Source organism: Chiroxiphia lanceolata, chromosome 1 (genome assembly GCF_009829145.1).
Source record: "Chiroxiphia lanceolata isolate bChiLan1 chromosome 1, bChiLan1.pri, whole genome shotgun sequence".
Lineage (NCBI taxonomy): Eukaryota > Metazoa > Chordata > Aves > Passeriformes > Pipridae > Chiroxiphia > Chiroxiphia lanceolata.
The window spans coordinates 35,121,081-35,139,500 of record NC_045637.1 but is presented as its reverse complement, the minus strand read 5'-3'; the positions used below and the strand labels follow the sequence as shown (position 1 = coordinate 35,139,500).

Below are 18,420 nucleotides of genomic sequence, written 5' to 3'. Positions count from 1 at the left end.
AACTGCACTCCTTTATTTTATTTTTCTGCTGGTTAGGTGAGCTGAATTAGCTCATAAAGAGATCAACAGAAGAGGCTGGTTTAATGGAAATGGTGGGAACATGCAGCAGGGAGACCGCTTCTTTGTGTGGTAGCAGTTATATTAGATTAACCTTTGTAAAACTTTGACCTCATTGATGGAGTTCAGACCTATCATTGAAAAACAATTAGCTATCTTTCATCCTTGACTCCAGTCAGTTTCTTCCAGTTTTCAAAGCAATTAAAATATTTTAAAGCATCTCAAATAAATACTCAGAAACATGAAATCCAATTATTTCATAATAAAAGCCACATATTATCCCTTACACACTTTTTTTTTTCCTCTCTTTACCGTAGAAGAGAATTCTGAAGTACATTTGGGGGAGCAAATATTACTAACAGTTATCAAAGTATGAAAAGTACTCCTTGCCGTGGTGCATAAAAACTAGGAATGGTGTGATTTGGGAGATACTTGAAAGAGAAATATTTTTTTTTCATCTCATTAAATTTTATCCATGGCAATTCTTCGTTCGCTGGAGAATTTGCAGATGGTGAGATCAGAGACAGAGCTGAATGAAAAATGGAAGATCTGTTTTGAGGAGAATTTTGAGAGCTAGCATTTTTCAAAATTATGCCAAATACCCAAACTGATTTGCCCAAATTCCCTCTCTCCCAAATGTTTTAGGTCGATCACAAAAATTTTCATATTTATATTAATGGTAGTAGTATAGTTATAGGGCTTTTTTCAAATACACTTCTAGTAAATCAGTCTGTGTGCTTGTGAGGAGCTAAACCAATTCCAGTCAGGATCTTTGATTTGTAGCCTCCTATTGCCTGCCCATGTTACTGTGATGGGTGTGAGTGTACTTTTCAAGCCTTTTTCTTTAGAGACTTGTAACCAAGCTTAACACAGATACAGAAACAATTATTTTCAATTTCAGAAAGGATTATTTTATTCACTGTCAGGAGATACAAACCAATCAGATATGAGAGTTCAGTAATTAATGGCTAAATCAACTCTTCAATCTTTGTCTTTCCTACTGAATATTGTGTAGATTCCACTGACCTCTAGCTTCCTTATCCCTAAAATACAGTTTGCAGCATTCTGTACCTCTCTTTGCTGCAGAGTTTTCTGACCAGAGTGGAAAACACTTCAGCTCTTCTGGGTCTTACGCTTGAACCAGGTCAATGTACCAGGTCAGCGTTGTTACAGTCCAATTTTCAGTGTTGTTTCACAAATGAAATATTCTTCACTGTTTCTTGCTAGTACTTGATGTTTTCTGAGGGTTTATCAAGATAGTATGGAATTTGAATCCCAACCCCCAGAGTGCTTTAAATCACTTGCAGCCTGATAGTAAGTTCACTTTTATGAATGTGCTCTCTATTTCTTCATCCAGATCATTAATGGAAATATTGTCAGACCTCTTCATGATCCCATTTCAAATCTGACAACCAGCTCTTGAAAGCTACTCAGTAAGTGCATTTTTTTCCCCCCAGATGTTTATCTGCCTTGCAGTGATTTCACCCAGAATGTAGTTTTCTAGTTTTTTTTTTACTAGAGTATCATTCAGGACAGTAAACAAAGTCACGTAGCTGAAGTATTTTGCATCTGCTTCTTCCTCTTATCCACTAGGCAAGTTTCCTAGTTGAGAATGCAATTAGACTGATGTGATGCATTTCATTCTTGATAAATTCGTGTTGGCTCGTTCTTATCGCCCTTCTATTCCATTAGATGTTGATACATTGTTTATTTAACAGTTTTCTCCAAGATTTTTGCTATTTTAGTCTGATTTAGGCTTTCCCACATCTTCCTTTTTTCTTTTTTCAAGAAAGGTATGATATTTGCCGTTTTCTGTCCTCTCTATTTCTGAAAGACTGTTGCTAATGGATAAGAGGCTTCTTCAGTTAGTTAAGTGCTCTAGAGTGAATTTCACAAGTTTCTGCCAACCTGAATGTATCTAAGTCATCAGAATATCTTTCAGCTTTCACTAGTCTGGCTTGCAGATTTTCGTCTTAAAATCACTAGTGTTAAGCATCTGACCACAATTAATTTTTTGTTAGACTGAAGCAGTGAAAGTATTGAACACTGGAAATTCTTTGTGTCATCTCTTATTTGCTTTCCTTCTCTTTGATGTAATAGTTCTGCATTTTACTTTGTCCTCTTTTCCTAGTGTATTTATAGTATCTTTTCTTGTGACTTCTTTTGTTCTTTGATAGTTGTTAGTTACTCTGTGCTTTAACCTTTTTGTTTGTATCATTTCAACACTTGCATTAGATTAATTCTAAGATATATGTCCTTGTTTCTAGGTTTCATATTGCTGATTTTAAGTTCATTCCAGGAAATAAAATTTCTTTTCTGTGATTTCTTTCATGTCAGCACGATAAAAAAATCAAAATGAAAAATGTGAAATGTGTAAAAATAGAAGATATACAATTTTGAAAATAAATGTGTTGTTATTGTTCTCCCAAATACAGAATGCAGATTGCACATCGAAATTTCTTAGGGGGTTTCAATGAACAGGCATGTCTAGGACTTTAGAAGTATAAGACACATGAAACTTATTCTGTGCTGTCCCCAAACAAACGTCCCATGTGATGAATTTTATGAAAGCCATCACAAGGTCCCATATCTACCTTCTCCAGTGTTGATGCTTGTTTTGGGAAGGCTAGTCAGTGCTTTTGATTCTGCAAGCATGTTATGAGTCTAATGCTGCATTTGATACTAATCTTGTTTGGAAGCAGTATGGGACAGGCACTGTGCTCAACAGATAGCTGAGGATGCAAATGATCACAACGTACTATCAGCGGCTTTGTACTGCACCCTCTCGTTTCATTCTTCAGTATTTTGACAGGGGAACGTGACACATAAAATGAGATGTTTGAAGTTAAGTGAATTTTTCATCACGTCCCAGAATTTGTTTACATTTTTAAAGATAAGCTTTGGATCTCGTAATGAGTTTCCATGACTTTGTTACCTGCTATGCAGCTGACACAGCCTGTGAGTTAAACTCTAGTTGCTTCATTTACTACGCAGTCTAGGTACCTGCTTTGAAACCAACTTGTGCACTTCACACAAAATTAGAACTGCCTGTATGTGTTGGAAGGTGAGACACAGCCACTTAGATGTCTGAGCTCTTGTGTATTCAGTCCTAGTGATTAAAATTGAACTTGCTTATATTTAGACCCCTTCTCCCAAGCCCCATCAAGAAAATATGTGAGTAATTCTGTGCTGTAGTAGATCTGAGAAACCAACAGTGACTTCACACTCAGAGTTAAAAGCATCTTAAATGTTTTGAGAGTCTGAAGAAGATTATTGTTGTAATTATGGTCTAAGCGTGATGGAACTTCATGATTTAAATATACCATTTTTCAGAGCCCTACCCACTTGTGAAAGCTGGGTTTTGTTTGCTTCTCCAGTCAACTATATGTCATTGAAGTTGATTTGGAACTGGATTTAGGGGAGATTTTGGTTTATGAAGCAACATATAGGAATGTACTGCATTTCCCATGTGCATGTCTGATTTTTTTTTTGCAAGGTCTCTTACCTTTACTGCTGTCATCTTTCTTCCTCTACTGATCATAAGGAATAAAAGTTCCATGTATGCTCTTGTATTTCAACTTCTGGCCTTCAAAGAGAGTTAAAGTCTCCCATATAGCTAAGTATCTTGCTAAAGAATATGCCTGTCTTCACCCTCCATTTTCTGAGGATGCAAAAATAGATAACAAGAGATGGAAACCAGTGAATTATGAGTGTTTTGAGTGGGGAAAAAATGAGGGCTAAATTAGTGAGAGCTTGGTGCAATTAGATGTGAAGTCTGTATACTTTGTGAACAACTTTGCATCTTTTATACAAACATTTAAAGATTAAAGTGCGTATTGAAAATGTGTGCATATTGAAGATTTCAATTTACAGATGGTAACAGCATTTGATGACACAATGTCTTCTGCTGTGAGATAGGTACTTTTTCATAATTACATGTAAGCTTTTAAGGAAGATAACCAACGTTTTGTTAGTAACATTTGAATCCTTATTCAGGCCAGGTGTATACTACAAAACAGACATTTTAAGGTCAGAAAATGGTAGTAAGTTAACATTAACCAAAAGTATTCGATAATGAATCCAAATCAGTTAGTTGGAGGGAATCCCAGAAACAGTGGTAACAAACGGAAAAACAGTATTCTTTCATTTCTTAATTTCAAAGGGGATTAATTAATAAATAATCAGTAAATAAGGAAAAAATGTGCAGTCTAGTAGGAAATATTGCTTGAAACCATAGTGAATTACTGAATCACAGAATGGCTGAGGTTGGAAGCGATGACTGGAAGTCAGCTGTTCCAAACCTGCTGCTCAAGCAGGCTCACCTAGGGCCAGGTGTCCAGGTTCTTCAGTGCCTCTAAGAATGAAAATCTCGAGTCCCTCCAGAGTATCTCAAACAGTTATTTATCATAATGTTAGAATCATTTGATATTGTTTATGCACAGGTTAAGAAAGACAAACACGATCTTACCTCTTTAAGAAAAATATTAAATAGTGAAACTAAAAGCATGTGTTCTGTTTGTCTTTTACAGGGAAGAAGATAAGCAGCAAGAGTAAAAATCTCATAGCAAGAAGGGTAGAACTAGTTCTAAAAAAGATCACAATATGTTAACAACCACTAAAATCATGTCCTTAGTTTTATGGATGAACCTGCAAGTATGTGGGATGTGAGAAGCTTAACATATACATCATGATCTACTTCAATGCATTTAGTAGTCTCTGAAACATATTAGAATGGGGTTTCATTTAGAAACTTCTACACTATAGGAAACTATTAATGATTTACATTATGGTTATAGAAGATATACCTGAATGAAATGCCATTAACATTTACTGAAGCCAGACATTTCTGATGGTGATAGTGATATAACTGCAAAAGTGTATCTGCATGAGACTTAAGTAGACTTTTATCAATTACCTTATGAGGGGCATTGTTTTAAGACACAATACTTTAGTAATCTTTTTCAACTGTACACAGTTGTTGATCTGAAATGGACTTGAGTCTGTAAAAATGACTTCTCCATTATCAGTTGATCATCTAGCCCTACATGTGTTCGCTAATTGAACCACAAAACTAGTCTTGTCTAGAGGAATTTTGCCTGCCCTCTCTTCGGTCTGAACTTTAAAATCATGTTATTCTTGTGTGAGATCAATGCCTGTGACTTATTTTGAGATCGACATTTTTAGATAAGCTCCATCAAACCTTTAAGGAAGATAATTTTATCTCAGTACTGCAGCTGTTATGTGATACTGCCTTTGCTCATAAAATCCATTTGCTTTTAGAATGAAGTATGAGGAATAATACAAAGTAATGATATTTTCTGTGATTGAAACAGGAAGAATATGAACATAATTATTGCTATTCAATTATACGCTGGGGCTTGCATGGCCAGGAGATCACTGCTCCTTCAGTTTTAAGTATCTTTTTCCTATTAAATCCTAATTTCCTATTAAGATTTTAGTTACCTTTGTGAAGGTATTTGCCATTCTGCTCCAGCCTACTCTAAGTTTCAGGACTAAAGTCTCTTTTATAGTTACTGTGTACTTTTCTGGAACAGTATTTGGCTTGCTAGAAGTTTCCCTAATGCAGAACTTAGGTTTGTGTGACTGTCATCTTGGATGTGGAACTTACTAGTTTTTAGTACAAGGGGGTTGGAATTCATGGGGTAATAGGACATAAGCTATGACTCTGCCCTTGGCATCTGGATGCTGCAGGTTCCCCATCTTAACCCACTTACTAGACTGTACACCTTTCCCTAAAATCAAGAGTTCTGAAAGGTTCTGCAGTGTTGATTATTCTCTTCTGAGATGACCTTGGCCTAGGAGATCTTCTAGGACATAATATTTGGTGGGTACTTTTCATTTTATTTCCCTGTCTTTGCATAATTCAGTGTGTTAGTCACTAAACCTAATCCTGAAACCTGTATTCTCCATTGGAGTCACTCAGAAATTTGGATATATAAATGCTGCAAGTCCAAAGCAGAGATTATTTTGCTTGGAATTAGTTGTTTTTTTTATGTTTTTTTGAAGCCACTACAAAGAAGAGAGATTAAATTCATGTTTTCTAGATAGTGACTACAAGATGTATAGTGTGCTGATATGTTGATGTGTGGTGCCTTGTAGATGACAGTTTCCTTTGTTCTAATATGGCTAGGTGTTGGGAGGAATATTATGGATACCTCTACAGAAACTTGATATGTAGTTGCTTAATAGTATAAGGGCACACGGCCCTCATTGGTAAAAACTCTGAGATTTCAATTCAATATGCCTTCATAGAAAATCTAAGTTACTACTGGAGGAAATATGTCTAATTTTGAAAGTGGTAAAATGACTCAGTGTAGGCAAAGGAAATATCATAACAATGTCTCTTATGACAGTCAAGGACAAACATATTCCATAGTTTCTACACAGAAATGACTGAGCTGGTTTGTTTTTCATGTAATTTTTTGGGGGGGATAAATGCTTTGTTTGGTCAATTGGAGCAACCATTTTATGTTCTTTATGATCCAGGGATGGTGTGAAAGAAATAATTTCAATTTACCTAATGTTCAATACATGGTCCAAACAGGCACAGGGACTAGAATATACTATGCTGCCAGCTGCAGTATGACAAAAGGTCTTGACATGGGATATGCAAGTACAGCTGAGGTGGCCTGTCCCACTAATGAAAGAACATATGCTTCCCCTAATTTACAAGGAGTAGGCAAATGCATTGGGAAAGTTAACTGCTGGGCAGTTGATACATGATACAGTATTTCTGTGTTTGTGCTCAAAGCTACACTATTCATAATGGTAGAATAATAATGCTATTTCTGTCCTGGAGTTTTTTACGGAACCTGTGATATGCGCTATGAGGTTGACAGTCCAGCCATCCAGAAGTTCCCTGGCCTAGACTGATCCTGAGAATGAATTCTGTCAAGTTAGTCGGAGTTGCATTGGGATTGTCTTAGTACGTCTAAAGTCTCTGTGTCAAAACCTGTATGTCAAATAAATACAGAAGACTTCATTTGGCAGGTAGGGAAATCTGGCTATTGGGAGCTTTGTGGCCATCTTCTGGATGTTTAGAAGAATGCATAAGTATTTCCTCCCATTCAGTTGAATAATGGTAGTCTGGCATACATTAAAGTTGTGGCATTTTATTTTCTTACAAATATCTTTCCTACGCATTGAATTTGTCAGATTACATTGTGCCATTAGAAAAATCTAAGTCTTAAAAAAAAAAAAAAACCAACAAATTTTTATTTTGTGTTATTTCTTCCCGTAATTATTGAAGGACCACAAATAAAAGCAAAAATAGTAGGTGTCTCTGAAGTTTCACAACTTTTGTTCTTATCAGATCACCAGTTCTATGATTTCAGATGTTATATTAAATTCTATAATTTCATATAGCGTATGAAAATATTGCAAGCTTTTAAGCTACTGTAAAGCTGATCAGGAATAATGCAGCACTCAGGGATTTTATGACTTGCCATTTCATAGAATCATAGAATGGTTTGGGTTGGAAGGGACCTTAAGGATCATCTAGTTCCACTGCACTTACCATGGAGGGGGGCATGTTCCACTAGATCAAGTTGCTCCAGGCCCCATCTAGTCTGGGAACACTTCCAGGAATGGAGCATCCACAACTTCTCTGGGCAACCTGTTCCAGTGTTTCACCACCCTCATGGTAAAGAATTTCTTCCTAATGTCTCATCTAAATCTAACCTCTTTCAGTTTGAAGCCATAATTCCTTGTCCTATCACTACATACCCTTGTAAAATGTCCCTGTCCAGCTTTTTGTAGGCCCTTTTTTGCTACTGAAAAGCTGCTCTAAGATCTCTCCGTAGCCTTCTGCGCTCCATGCTGAACAACCTTACCTGTCTCTGCCTATCTTCATAGGAGAGGTGCTCCAGTCCTCTGACCATGTTCATGGCCCTCCTCTGGACTTGCTCCAACAAGTCCCTGTCCTTCTTGTGTTGGGTGCCCCAGACCTGGACACAAGTACTCCAGATTGGGTCTCATGAGAGCCGAGTGGAGGGGGAGAATCACCTCCCTTGACCTGCTGGTCACACTACTTTTGATGCAGCCCAGGACACAGTTGGCTTTCTGGGCTATGAGCACACTTTGCTGGGTCAGATCAAGCTTCTCATCCACCAACACTCAGAAGTCCTTCTACCCAGGGCTGCTCTCAGTCCATTCTCTGCCCAGCCCATACTTGTCCTTGGAAGTGCTCCAAACCAGCTGCAGCAACTTGCACTTGGCTTTATTGAACTTTATGAGGTTCACACAGCCTCCCCCACCTCTCAAGCCTGTCGAAGTTCCTCTGAATGGCATCCCTTCCCTCCAGCCTGTCAATTGCACCACACAGCTTGATGTTGGCAGCAAGCTTACTGAGGGTGCATTCGATCCCGCTGTCCATGTTACTAACAGAGATATTAAACAGCACCAGTCACAATACTGTCCCCTGAGGAGTGCCACTCACCACTGATTTCCACTTGGCCATTGAGCCGTTGAACACAGTTCTTTAAGTGCGACACATCCCTATCCACTGAATGATCCACCCATTAAATCCATGTCTCTCCAGATCAGAGACAAGAATGTTGTGTGGGATCATGTCAAATGCCCTGCACAGGTCCTGGTAGGTGACATCAGTTGCTCTATTTCAAAAAGACCTGGTGTGGTGCCCTCTGTTTTGAAAGTAAATGTTATACTGTTGGACTGAGAACATCAAAGTCTAAAAATTGCTATTCAAAGAGGAATAATACCACTGAGTGGAGATGCTTTAAGAACTGGATTGATTGTATTTGTTGCAGGAGAGCAATAACAAATAAAACTCTTCTGCTAAGAACTGCATATGCAAGAACTAGGCATCTTTAAGACTCATGGAATTGTTATTAACAATGTTCATTTTTCTTTAGAAAGAAAATTCTTTTGATAAACTAGAAATGAAGCAGAATATCCTAAGCAGAAGTTCTGTACTGTGGAAGATACTTGTTCTAGACTCAAAAGGGATTTTATTTTGTTAAAACATAGTGTAGGTATTTTGAGAGGTGTCTTTTACATCAAAGAAGACACTGTATATTTATTATATTTATTTCTTCATTCTTGCCATTGTGCTGCTGCAGATTGCCATAGAGATAGAAGACTGGGAAGAGAAATCTAAGATAACTATGTAAAGAATGGTTTTAATAATCCATGCTAATTTAAAAAAAGCATAATAATACTACCTAAAATATAATAAGTATTAATAAATTACATTGTTATTACATTGTTAATCATGTTTCATTTAATCCTAGTGTGCCAGACCTTTCTTGCAATCAGAGAGTATGTTGTTTTTCCAGTTCCCTTCAAAAACCAAGCTAGTGACAGAATGATGTTCCATTTGACAGAATCTGTGCTACCATCAACAGCCCCTCTCTAGGTTTGTTGCTGATCAGAGGTAGCTGTGGCTCTGGAGCATTTCTGAAGGACCGTGGAAGCATGTTCAGACCAATTATTTCATTGTTCCAGCACTCTTCCAGCATAGAGGGTCATTACACTCAAAAGTAGAAATAAGTGCCCTGAATCTGTCTGTGTGATTCAGCAGACAGCTGAGTGGACTGGATAGTTGTGATGCCTGATCAACTTTCAGCACCCTTAATTACTTTTAAAAGGAAGGATTTTTTAAAGACGTAAAATTGGCAACTGGCTACCTAATTCTCACTGTAAACCTCATCCATGAGCCTTAGCTTGATGGTGGGAAGCAAACTTCTCACCCCTTTATTTGGAATGGTTAGTAAGAGTGGCAGGAGTGTATAGTTGGCAGTCATAGTATGATATAAAACTATGGCAAATGTTGTCTGTGAGAAACAGCTGCTATAAGAGAAAGCGTGAAGCTCCTTTATTACTCCTTTATTTCTGGTGGATATGCCTTTGACATCAGAAGACCTTTCCCAACAAAGGAAGGAGAATATTTTTAACAGTCCCCTTCTTATCTACTGCTCAGTGTCTTGGGGCAAAGCAATGATGACACACCCTTAAAACTTCCATTCTCTACATTCATCATTGTGCAGAGTCAGGCTTTAAATGCTCTAAACTGAGAAAAGTCAGAAATAGTTGTTCATAGTAACATATATTCTAACAAAGCCATTGGATTTAAGGTTGAATAAACTAGATGTGTCAGTTTTTCTGGTGCTAGAGTTTTTTGGTGATCAGGATTAGGTTTTGATGGAAAAGAGTTACAGTTTGAAGAATTGACTAAATTGTTGGGTTAAAAGTTTTTAGTTTATAGACATTTTGGCTACACCTGTGAATGTTTTGTCAGAAACTGTTTCCATTACTGTTTCCATTTAGAGTAGTTTCATGGAATGGGCTGCCCCTTTGTCTCTAGTATTTGGTGATTTTACAGTGACATTTTCCTATTTAGAGTATATAAAAATAAAATTTCTATTTTCTCTATTATGTTGTATGAAAGCCACAGACAAAAAGCTGAAGATAACTGTATGAAGTACAGAGAGCAAAATCAGATACTTGTCACAAATAAGTGACAAGAGGGTTTTCTTTTTGAAAAGTGCTGATGTCTGGATACTAGCAATTACATGAACCGGAGATAGCAACCATCACTACCATTACTTTTTAGAAATTGAACTATTTTAATACTTTATAGAAATTTAACTATTTTAAATTGTCGGTATATTACTTGAAAGTAAAGTAACTGACAGTAAACTATTTGACTACTGAAAAGTCAGGAGTCTTCGAAGGGCTAAGAAATTAACAGAAATCCTAAATAATCCTGTATAATAACAATGACAATATCTCTAGTTGCAATCTCAGCATTCTGGATTAAGGATTTGGTGGTTGTGGGGTTTTTTTTGTTTTGTTTTTTTTAATGTTATCCTAAATACACAAGGGTTTGAATTTTTTGAGGAGTTACTTTCTGAAAATTGGAGTCCATATTATTCCACTTGAGATCTGCAACCAAAAAAATTACCTCACTCCTGTGATTTTCTGTCTACTGCACACTGCAAATCCCCCCTCCTCTCAAGATGATATCCTGTGAGTTTGGCAACTGCAAAAAAAAATTGGTAAGGGATGGGCACACACTAACTGTGTGGTGCAGTAGAGTCTTGGTAGGAAATAAGAAGCATTTTTACACCCAGCGTTTTATGGGTTATTTATCCTGGTCTCTGCTAATGGAGTTGTGTTATCAGTGACTATACTGTTAATAATAATGAGGCTCAAGACATAACAGAAAGATCTGTGTGGCTGACAGTATGGTAAATGCCACCTCCAGAAGACTCACTGTGCCAAGATTGCTGTAATAAGCTCCTGATAAAATTTCTTCCCCAGAATCCTTTTTTTTCCCTCTTGATGACCCATTAGAGAGAGATAGCTAAAAATAGTTTGCAGGTTTAATTCCATGATTGCAAAAATAAAAGTTTTCTAAACTTGTAAAATTTTATTTTGGCAATGTGTCTTCAGAAACTGCTAACTCTCTGTATGCTTGTCTAAGAAATACAATTAATTTTGGCGTCTTGCTACTGTTTCCTATCTAGTAAAGAAGACATTTGAGGCATTCTGGTCAATTCAATTACTCAGCTTAGTCTTGTCTAAATTCAAAATAAGTTCTGGCAAGCAATGTGATTTACAACACATACAAACAGAAAGCATTTTACAAAAAGCACTCATTTAAAGTATAGATGTTTTTCAGTTTTATGTGCTTGTATGTAACATTGAAGTGTGTGATCTTCCTATGCATGGATATGTCTCCACTTTAGTTTCACCACCAGGAGAAACTTGTCCTTGGTTTTTGAAGCTCTAACGTGGAAATGTTTCTTATCGAACCTCGTAGGAATCTGGGAAATGCTTTGTTTTCAATGTGTCTGAATTTTCAACATGATAGCATTAAATGTATAATTACTTGATAATTACTTGTGATATGATGTGTGCAGGCCTATTAAAAATTCTGAGACCAGCTGTGTATATTTAATGTTCTACAGGATTATCATACTTAAAAGAGTTAGATGACATAGTGGAAGAAAGTATACGAAAGACATGGGCAGGTATCAGCAGAAAGGACAGGAGCAAATATACAAGTTCTTTTTCAGAGGATTTAGAAAAATTGTTTTATTTTGTTGGGAAACTTTACTTTGTGTTCCAGAGTTCCACCTGTTTTTATAGAATCATTTCTACATTGTACTACGGAGAAAGATAAAAGAGTCATGTCCATATTGCCCTCTAGTTGCAGCAAGATGTGTTATGCATGCTGGTCAGGGTGAGATTTGCATAATAAGGTGTCCATTGGTAAATACAATGTTGCTAATTTAGTTTCAGAAAGCAGGTAGAATTGCACTTAACCTTCTTGTCACTTTACTGGCACATCTGCTATTTTCATTTCTGTAGTTTTTTAAAAACTCATTTTGGTAATATTGCAGCTGATATAAAAGTATATTATTTCCAGGCAATTTCACTAGTGGAACTAAATATGACACACTGTATGGTACAGCAGCATGCAGAGAACAATATGTAAACTTTTCAGATTAAACCTTACTTTTCCTTACTGTAGTAGAAGACATTATAGAAAGCATGTTTCTAAATTTTTTTTTTCCAATCTGTTTCATTTTCAGGCATTGCTGTTTCTGATGAACTTGAGAAGGTAAGATTGATAAGGTATACCTAATGAACAGTACAAAGAGACAGATGATTGTGATAATTTTAGGCAATGAGAGCTGCATCTCCCTACCCTGGCATACAGACTTCAGTTCTGTTGGGTTCAGAGGAAGTTTAGGTGTGGAAAGCTGTGTAAGTAGAGTATATGTGGATAAATCAAGAGCTTGACTGGAAAGGGCTGTCAAGTACGGAAAAAAACTCTCACTGAGTTTGAGAGACTCTCAATGAGGCCATGGAAATACTTTTTAATCATGACACCATCTTTGCTTAGTACAGTCTGTTGGGTTACTTTTTGTACTTTTGGAAACATTTAGCCTTAAATACCTTTTATTCATGAAGTCATGAATCCTGCATTCCCAGATATGGTTTGTGAAAATATTTAGGAATTATTTTTGTTTCTAGATTTGATCAGGAATGCACAGGGCATAAAAATCAGTCTTTACCTCCTTGTTGGATGCAACAAACAATGATCTCCTCAGTCCCTTTTGATACATTACACAGTTAATATGAATTTTAGTTTTAGCTGTAATAAACTACATTGAAAGAGTAATCAAACTAATTTTTCAAATTACCAAAGGAAACAGAGCACCTTTATCTTCTCTATTCTCACCTGTGAACAGCAGTATGCTTCAAGTACCAAGAATCTTGGGTTGTGTTCTTGGTGTCGGAAACAATTGTTGTCAGGGAAATGAGATCAAAAGGTACATAAGACACAGGAATAATGCTTAATATAGAACACATTTTTTAAAAAAATATTTTTCCTTTCTACTGGTAAAATGAGGACACAAATCTTTCTGACACAAGTGCATATAAAATACCTCCACTGAGTTCTCCAAGGAAGGCCAATTAGACAAGACTGATCACTGTTACCATGTAGTCATGAGCATATGAGGCTGCCATTTCAAAACTATGGCTTAAGTCTTCTTTCCTACTATTTTCATAACTGTGTTCAGAAGTGATGATAAAACTGATTGGAAAGCCCTTCCATTAGAACCCTTACCTTTAAGAATACTTATGAAGAACTCAATTTCATTTTGTTTGTTGAAAAAAACCTATAAAATACTGCTTGTGGGAGGAAAAGACATTTTGGGCTAGAACCTGTTATCAACACTTTTTACATCTATTTTTTGGAGGTAATTTCTGTTAATTTTTTTAACTATAATACTGCTCAAAAGTATTAATGGTTTTTATATTTAATTATTCTGTGTAAAAACTGAGGTGGGGAACATAATTTGGAGCTTTCCTCAGGATCCACATTGAGCGAAGAGATAATTTTTTTTTGATTACTGTATACTTAATAGTTTATAATTTAAAATTTAAAGGTATATCCATTTACTTATGCATCATTTTAAAAAGCTTGGTATTCCTATTTTCTAATATGGATTTTGAGGGACCTTCCATCGTGAGAAGTACTTTTGGGTATTTCTGAATTTTTGAAACAAAACTTGGAATTACGGTATGCACATTCAATAGCATGCATTACCTGACACCTTTGGAATACTGCATGTTAACGTATGTTTCTGATGAGGACAGGTAAATAGAACATTCTTGAAGTCAGAAGCTATTTGTAAAATAAATGAACCGCCAAACAATTAAGCTCTGACATGTGTCATTTGTGCAGCATTGCTCAACAGGCTTTCAGCACAGACTTAGAGAAGAAGAGTGATTTTTCATCTGCATGGGCTTTAGTGATCTTCATTTTTATTTCTTGTTTGGACCCTTAGGGATTTTTAATGAACATAAAATCTAGTTCTGTTTTAAGAATATAATCATAGCTAGGACCATTTTGTGGAGTCCTGCCTCCTAGGAATGATTCCTAGGAAGCTAATTCCTGAAATGTTCCTGTGACTTGTTTCTGCATGTATTACTTGGCGTGAACCAAAAGCAGCCAAAGACTACCTGATAATAGTTGTTTTAAAGTTAAAGAGAATGTGGTTTTGTTTCTTCTGAATGTGTTCACAGGTGATGTTTATTTTTCAGATATAAATGTAGCCAAGTTGTAATTCCTATCCCAGAAATAAATGCTGATACTAGAACTTTTTGTCTAGGCTGTGGCAGCATTGAATCATTTTTTGAAACTGCATTCATCTGTGGTTTGGATTAACCATTTAACCCCTCAGGTGCATGTCATGGGTCTAGAGTAGCATGGCCAAACTTGGCATTGGATTCTGTTAAAACATTGACATTGCATAGGTGTTATGAGAGACATAAAACTAAACACAGTAATAAACTTCTATACACTCTTCCTCGCTTTATTTTCCTGACGATCTGGAATATCTGGGGGACTAGGACAGAGCCCATAATTCTGATGCTTTATCTGTGGTTTAAATTATGAACCTGGAGAAAACAAAGAATATATGTGTATATTCCTCTATTTTTTTTCCTCATTGTGTATTTTTTTAAATTACTTCTTTCTGGCTTTAGTAACGCAGCTACCTTCATCAGAGGAATACTTAATCAGTATTGTTGGTTGATATAAGTCCTCCTCCAAGTAATCCAATTAGTTAGTTGCTTAGTTACTTGAGCATTTGGATTTGGAAAACCAGTTTGCTCTGAATTACAATGACTTTTGTAGAAGAGTGTTTCATTCAAATGGACTTGTGTCAAATATCTGCTTTTATTAGCTTTGTATCAGTACTTAGGGCTTTAGTACGAGAGAGAGAGAGAGAGAGAGAAAGAGAAAATACAGGCAGACAAGGTCAGTCTTTCACTCAAAATGGAATCTTTCAGTTTGACTTAGTCTCATAAAACTCATGAGTCCACTAGTAACTTTGCAAAAAAAAAAAAAATCCTATAATGACTACATTTAAAACAGATTTATTGTATATATTTCCTTCTTTGTCATCTCATTTACTTCAGACTTGCAGTGTTTGTTCTCTCTCTCTTGACTCAGCCTGCATCTCTAGGCCATAGAAGCTATGTAAAATCAGAGACTGGCACTCAAGTATGCTGTGTAAGGAAAGGAAATAAGAAAGGATGCTTTGTGACTCACATATTTTAAAACTAAAGTGCAGAGTTAATATAATACAAATTTCTGAATTGACTCACCCTCCGTACCACTGAACAGAAACTGTTGAAGAGCTTTAGGAAACTACACACTTTCATGCATAATGTGAAGATTTTAATGTAAAAAAAGTAGAGCTAGGAAGTTAGCCTTTCTTTGAAATTTACAGAATTCTAGGGTGAAAAAAAATTCTCACAAAAAACAGTGATGAGAGAGACCTGCCATAACATTGTGAAATTTATCCCAAATACCCAATGATGTCTTTCAATCACTTTAGACATTAATAATGGGAGACATCTAAGTGTTAGAGATCCACAGGCAAACTCAAGGGAAGATCAAAAAATTTATAGCAGATTTTGACCCTCAATGTTAATATTAAAAAAATATTCTGTGCTGTCTAGCGTATACTTTCTTCTCATATGTAATATTTCTTCGGTGAACACAGATTAATAGAATAGATGAAACAACTGTTCTTATGTCGTAAAACCAAACAAATTTCTTCTCACCTAAAAGTATTTCTAATGATGGAAATTCCCTTAAAATCCATATCAGAAAATAGGAATACCAAGCTTTTTAAATGATGCATAAATAAATGGATATACAAATGTTTCGCTCTCTGGTAGAGGTTGCATTCAGCAACCACAGCTCAGCCCAATGTGAAGATGAGATTCAGCTGTCTTGCAATCTTTCCCTTCTTTTCCTAGTCTCCACATAAAGGAAGTTTGAGTGTGTCAAACTGGTGGCCAGTGATGTGGATAAGAGGATAACACATGGACTGCTCCATGAAATAGTGCTCTCGGTTCATTTATTGCAGATTTAAATACCTACCTGTCCTGAAAATATTTCTGTGCTTACTAATGTCACTGTCAATCTCTTGTTATTTATGGGGGAATATAGATTGGAAATCAGTTAAGATTATAAGATTTATATAAAAAAAAGAAACCAGCCAAAAAAACCTCAACCCAAAACTATAAAAACTTGTTAGGGAACAGAATACTTCATCTGAATTTATTGCAGCCTTTGAAATAGTGTCAAATAAACATCCTCATGTTCTGAATAGAGCTGTCTCTGATTCTCCATTTACTGTTTTCACTGTGGCTGCTTATATAGTTGAAAGGAGGACAATAAATTAGGTCACTGAAACTGTGGCGTACTAATCTAGCATGATGCAAAAAGTAAAGCAAGGTGATAAAGTGAGGCAAAGCATGACTATGTAATGTAAATTACATTTCTATTAAGTAAAGTATGAAACTGCTACTTTAATCCCTAAAATGCCTAGGAAAGAAATTAGCATAACAAGAACAGTCACAGCATTCATGGTTTACTTATTCATATTTTGATGGTGCAGTGTACAGTGTCAGAAAAAACTTAAGGTACTGACAAAAGGATACATTTTTAGGTGCTTTTCATTTTCACTTAAGATGCTGAAAGCTTTTAGCAAGATGGACACTGAGATATTCTGACTTTCAGGAGACATTTTTTATTCATTATTAGAAATTATCTTAGGGAGAAAGAGAAGGGAGCAAATAGCTAGAATGGAAGGAATAAACCTCAGAAAGGTTGTGGGCAATCTTAATGAAGCCATTGTGGGCAATCCTTTTTCTAAGCTCATAAGCATATGATGGTAGTCACACCAGTGACAGTTTATGCTTGTCAAGAGCCCAAAGGTGACTGTAATGTAGTCTACCTGACCTGACTATGACACAGCTCCAAATAAATGCACAAAGTGTATATTTGTAAGTACATAAGAACAGAACAGCACTGGCTAGATATCCTGATATCTCCAAAACTGTGGTGTTTTCCTCAGATTTCTCTCTTCTGTATGGTCTGTATTCAATTTTCAGTGGTCCTTGCAGAAAACAGACATCATGTAAAAGTGAATTAGTCAAATGATGGACAACTCTGTAGAGAGGAATGTGATAATGCACTCACAGGCACATTGCAGAAAGCAGAACAAAACAACAAGGTTGAGTGAATTGGATCCAGGGCCTGGGTCGCATTTGGTTCTGTCAAAATTGGAGCTCTTGGAGTTCTGCTCAGAAAAATTGCAGCATCTAGCCAGAGCTAGGTAAATATATTCATATTAAAAGTAGTTTGCAGCCTTTTTTTGATTTTTGTTTCTTTCATTTCAGTAGAGGCCTCTACTTCAAACTGTGCTTTTACCATATCTGTTTCAATTAGGAAGAGGCTTCAAAAGTGATTCTTTTTTTAGGAAGGAGAGAAAATATGGTTTCTATGCTAAATAATTGCTGTGCTGTACATTTTCCAGATGGTTTTTGTTTGGAAAGCATTGTTTCAAGGCAGAAATACTTATTGAGGCACTGAGGTCGATAACAGCCACGGATTTTTTTCCTAAAATATTCTCTCATTAAATGATAGGAATGGAATATGTCTCTTCTAATTAGGAACAGTGTGTTTGAAATGTCTTTGCTAACCTAGAAAAGAATTTAGTAAAAGTAAAATAAATATTCCTATCCCATAATTTCATGTCTTTTTCTTTGGTATACAGGTCTGTTTTTTAGTTTGACTGTGCTTTTGTACATGACCCTTTATCTGCAGTGGTTCTAGTAAAATTGAGAACAGACATACCACTTCAGAATGCTTTTGGTACAATTTTTAAGGATGATTTGTTTCTGTAATCTAAATTCCTAATTATGCAAATTGTTGCTATTGTTTTGAATCTATCAGTTGAATTTTCTTGCTTCTTGTAATCCTCTCCAACTTATTGTCTTCCC

The 18,420-nt window shown here is 36.1% G+C and overlaps 1 protein-coding gene across 7 annotated transcripts in view; it reads left to right on the top strand.

Moving 5' to 3' along the window:
- C1H8orf34 (chromosome 1 C8orf34 homolog) overlaps nucleotides 1–18,420 on the top strand; it is a 149,780-nt gene that overhangs the window by 34,336 nt on the left and 97,024 nt on the right. For all 7 annotated transcript variants that reach the window (XR_004357197.1, XR_004357191.1, XR_004357182.1 and 4 more), the window contains one exon: nucleotides 12,639–12,667. Coding sequence is in view for 3 of the 7 variants with exons in the window: in XM_032688496.1 (XP_032544387.1) it covers nucleotides 12,639–12,667 (29 nt within the window). In the remaining 4 variants the exon portion in view is untranslated. The remainder of the gene's footprint in view (nucleotides 1–12,638; nucleotides 12,668–18,420) is intronic.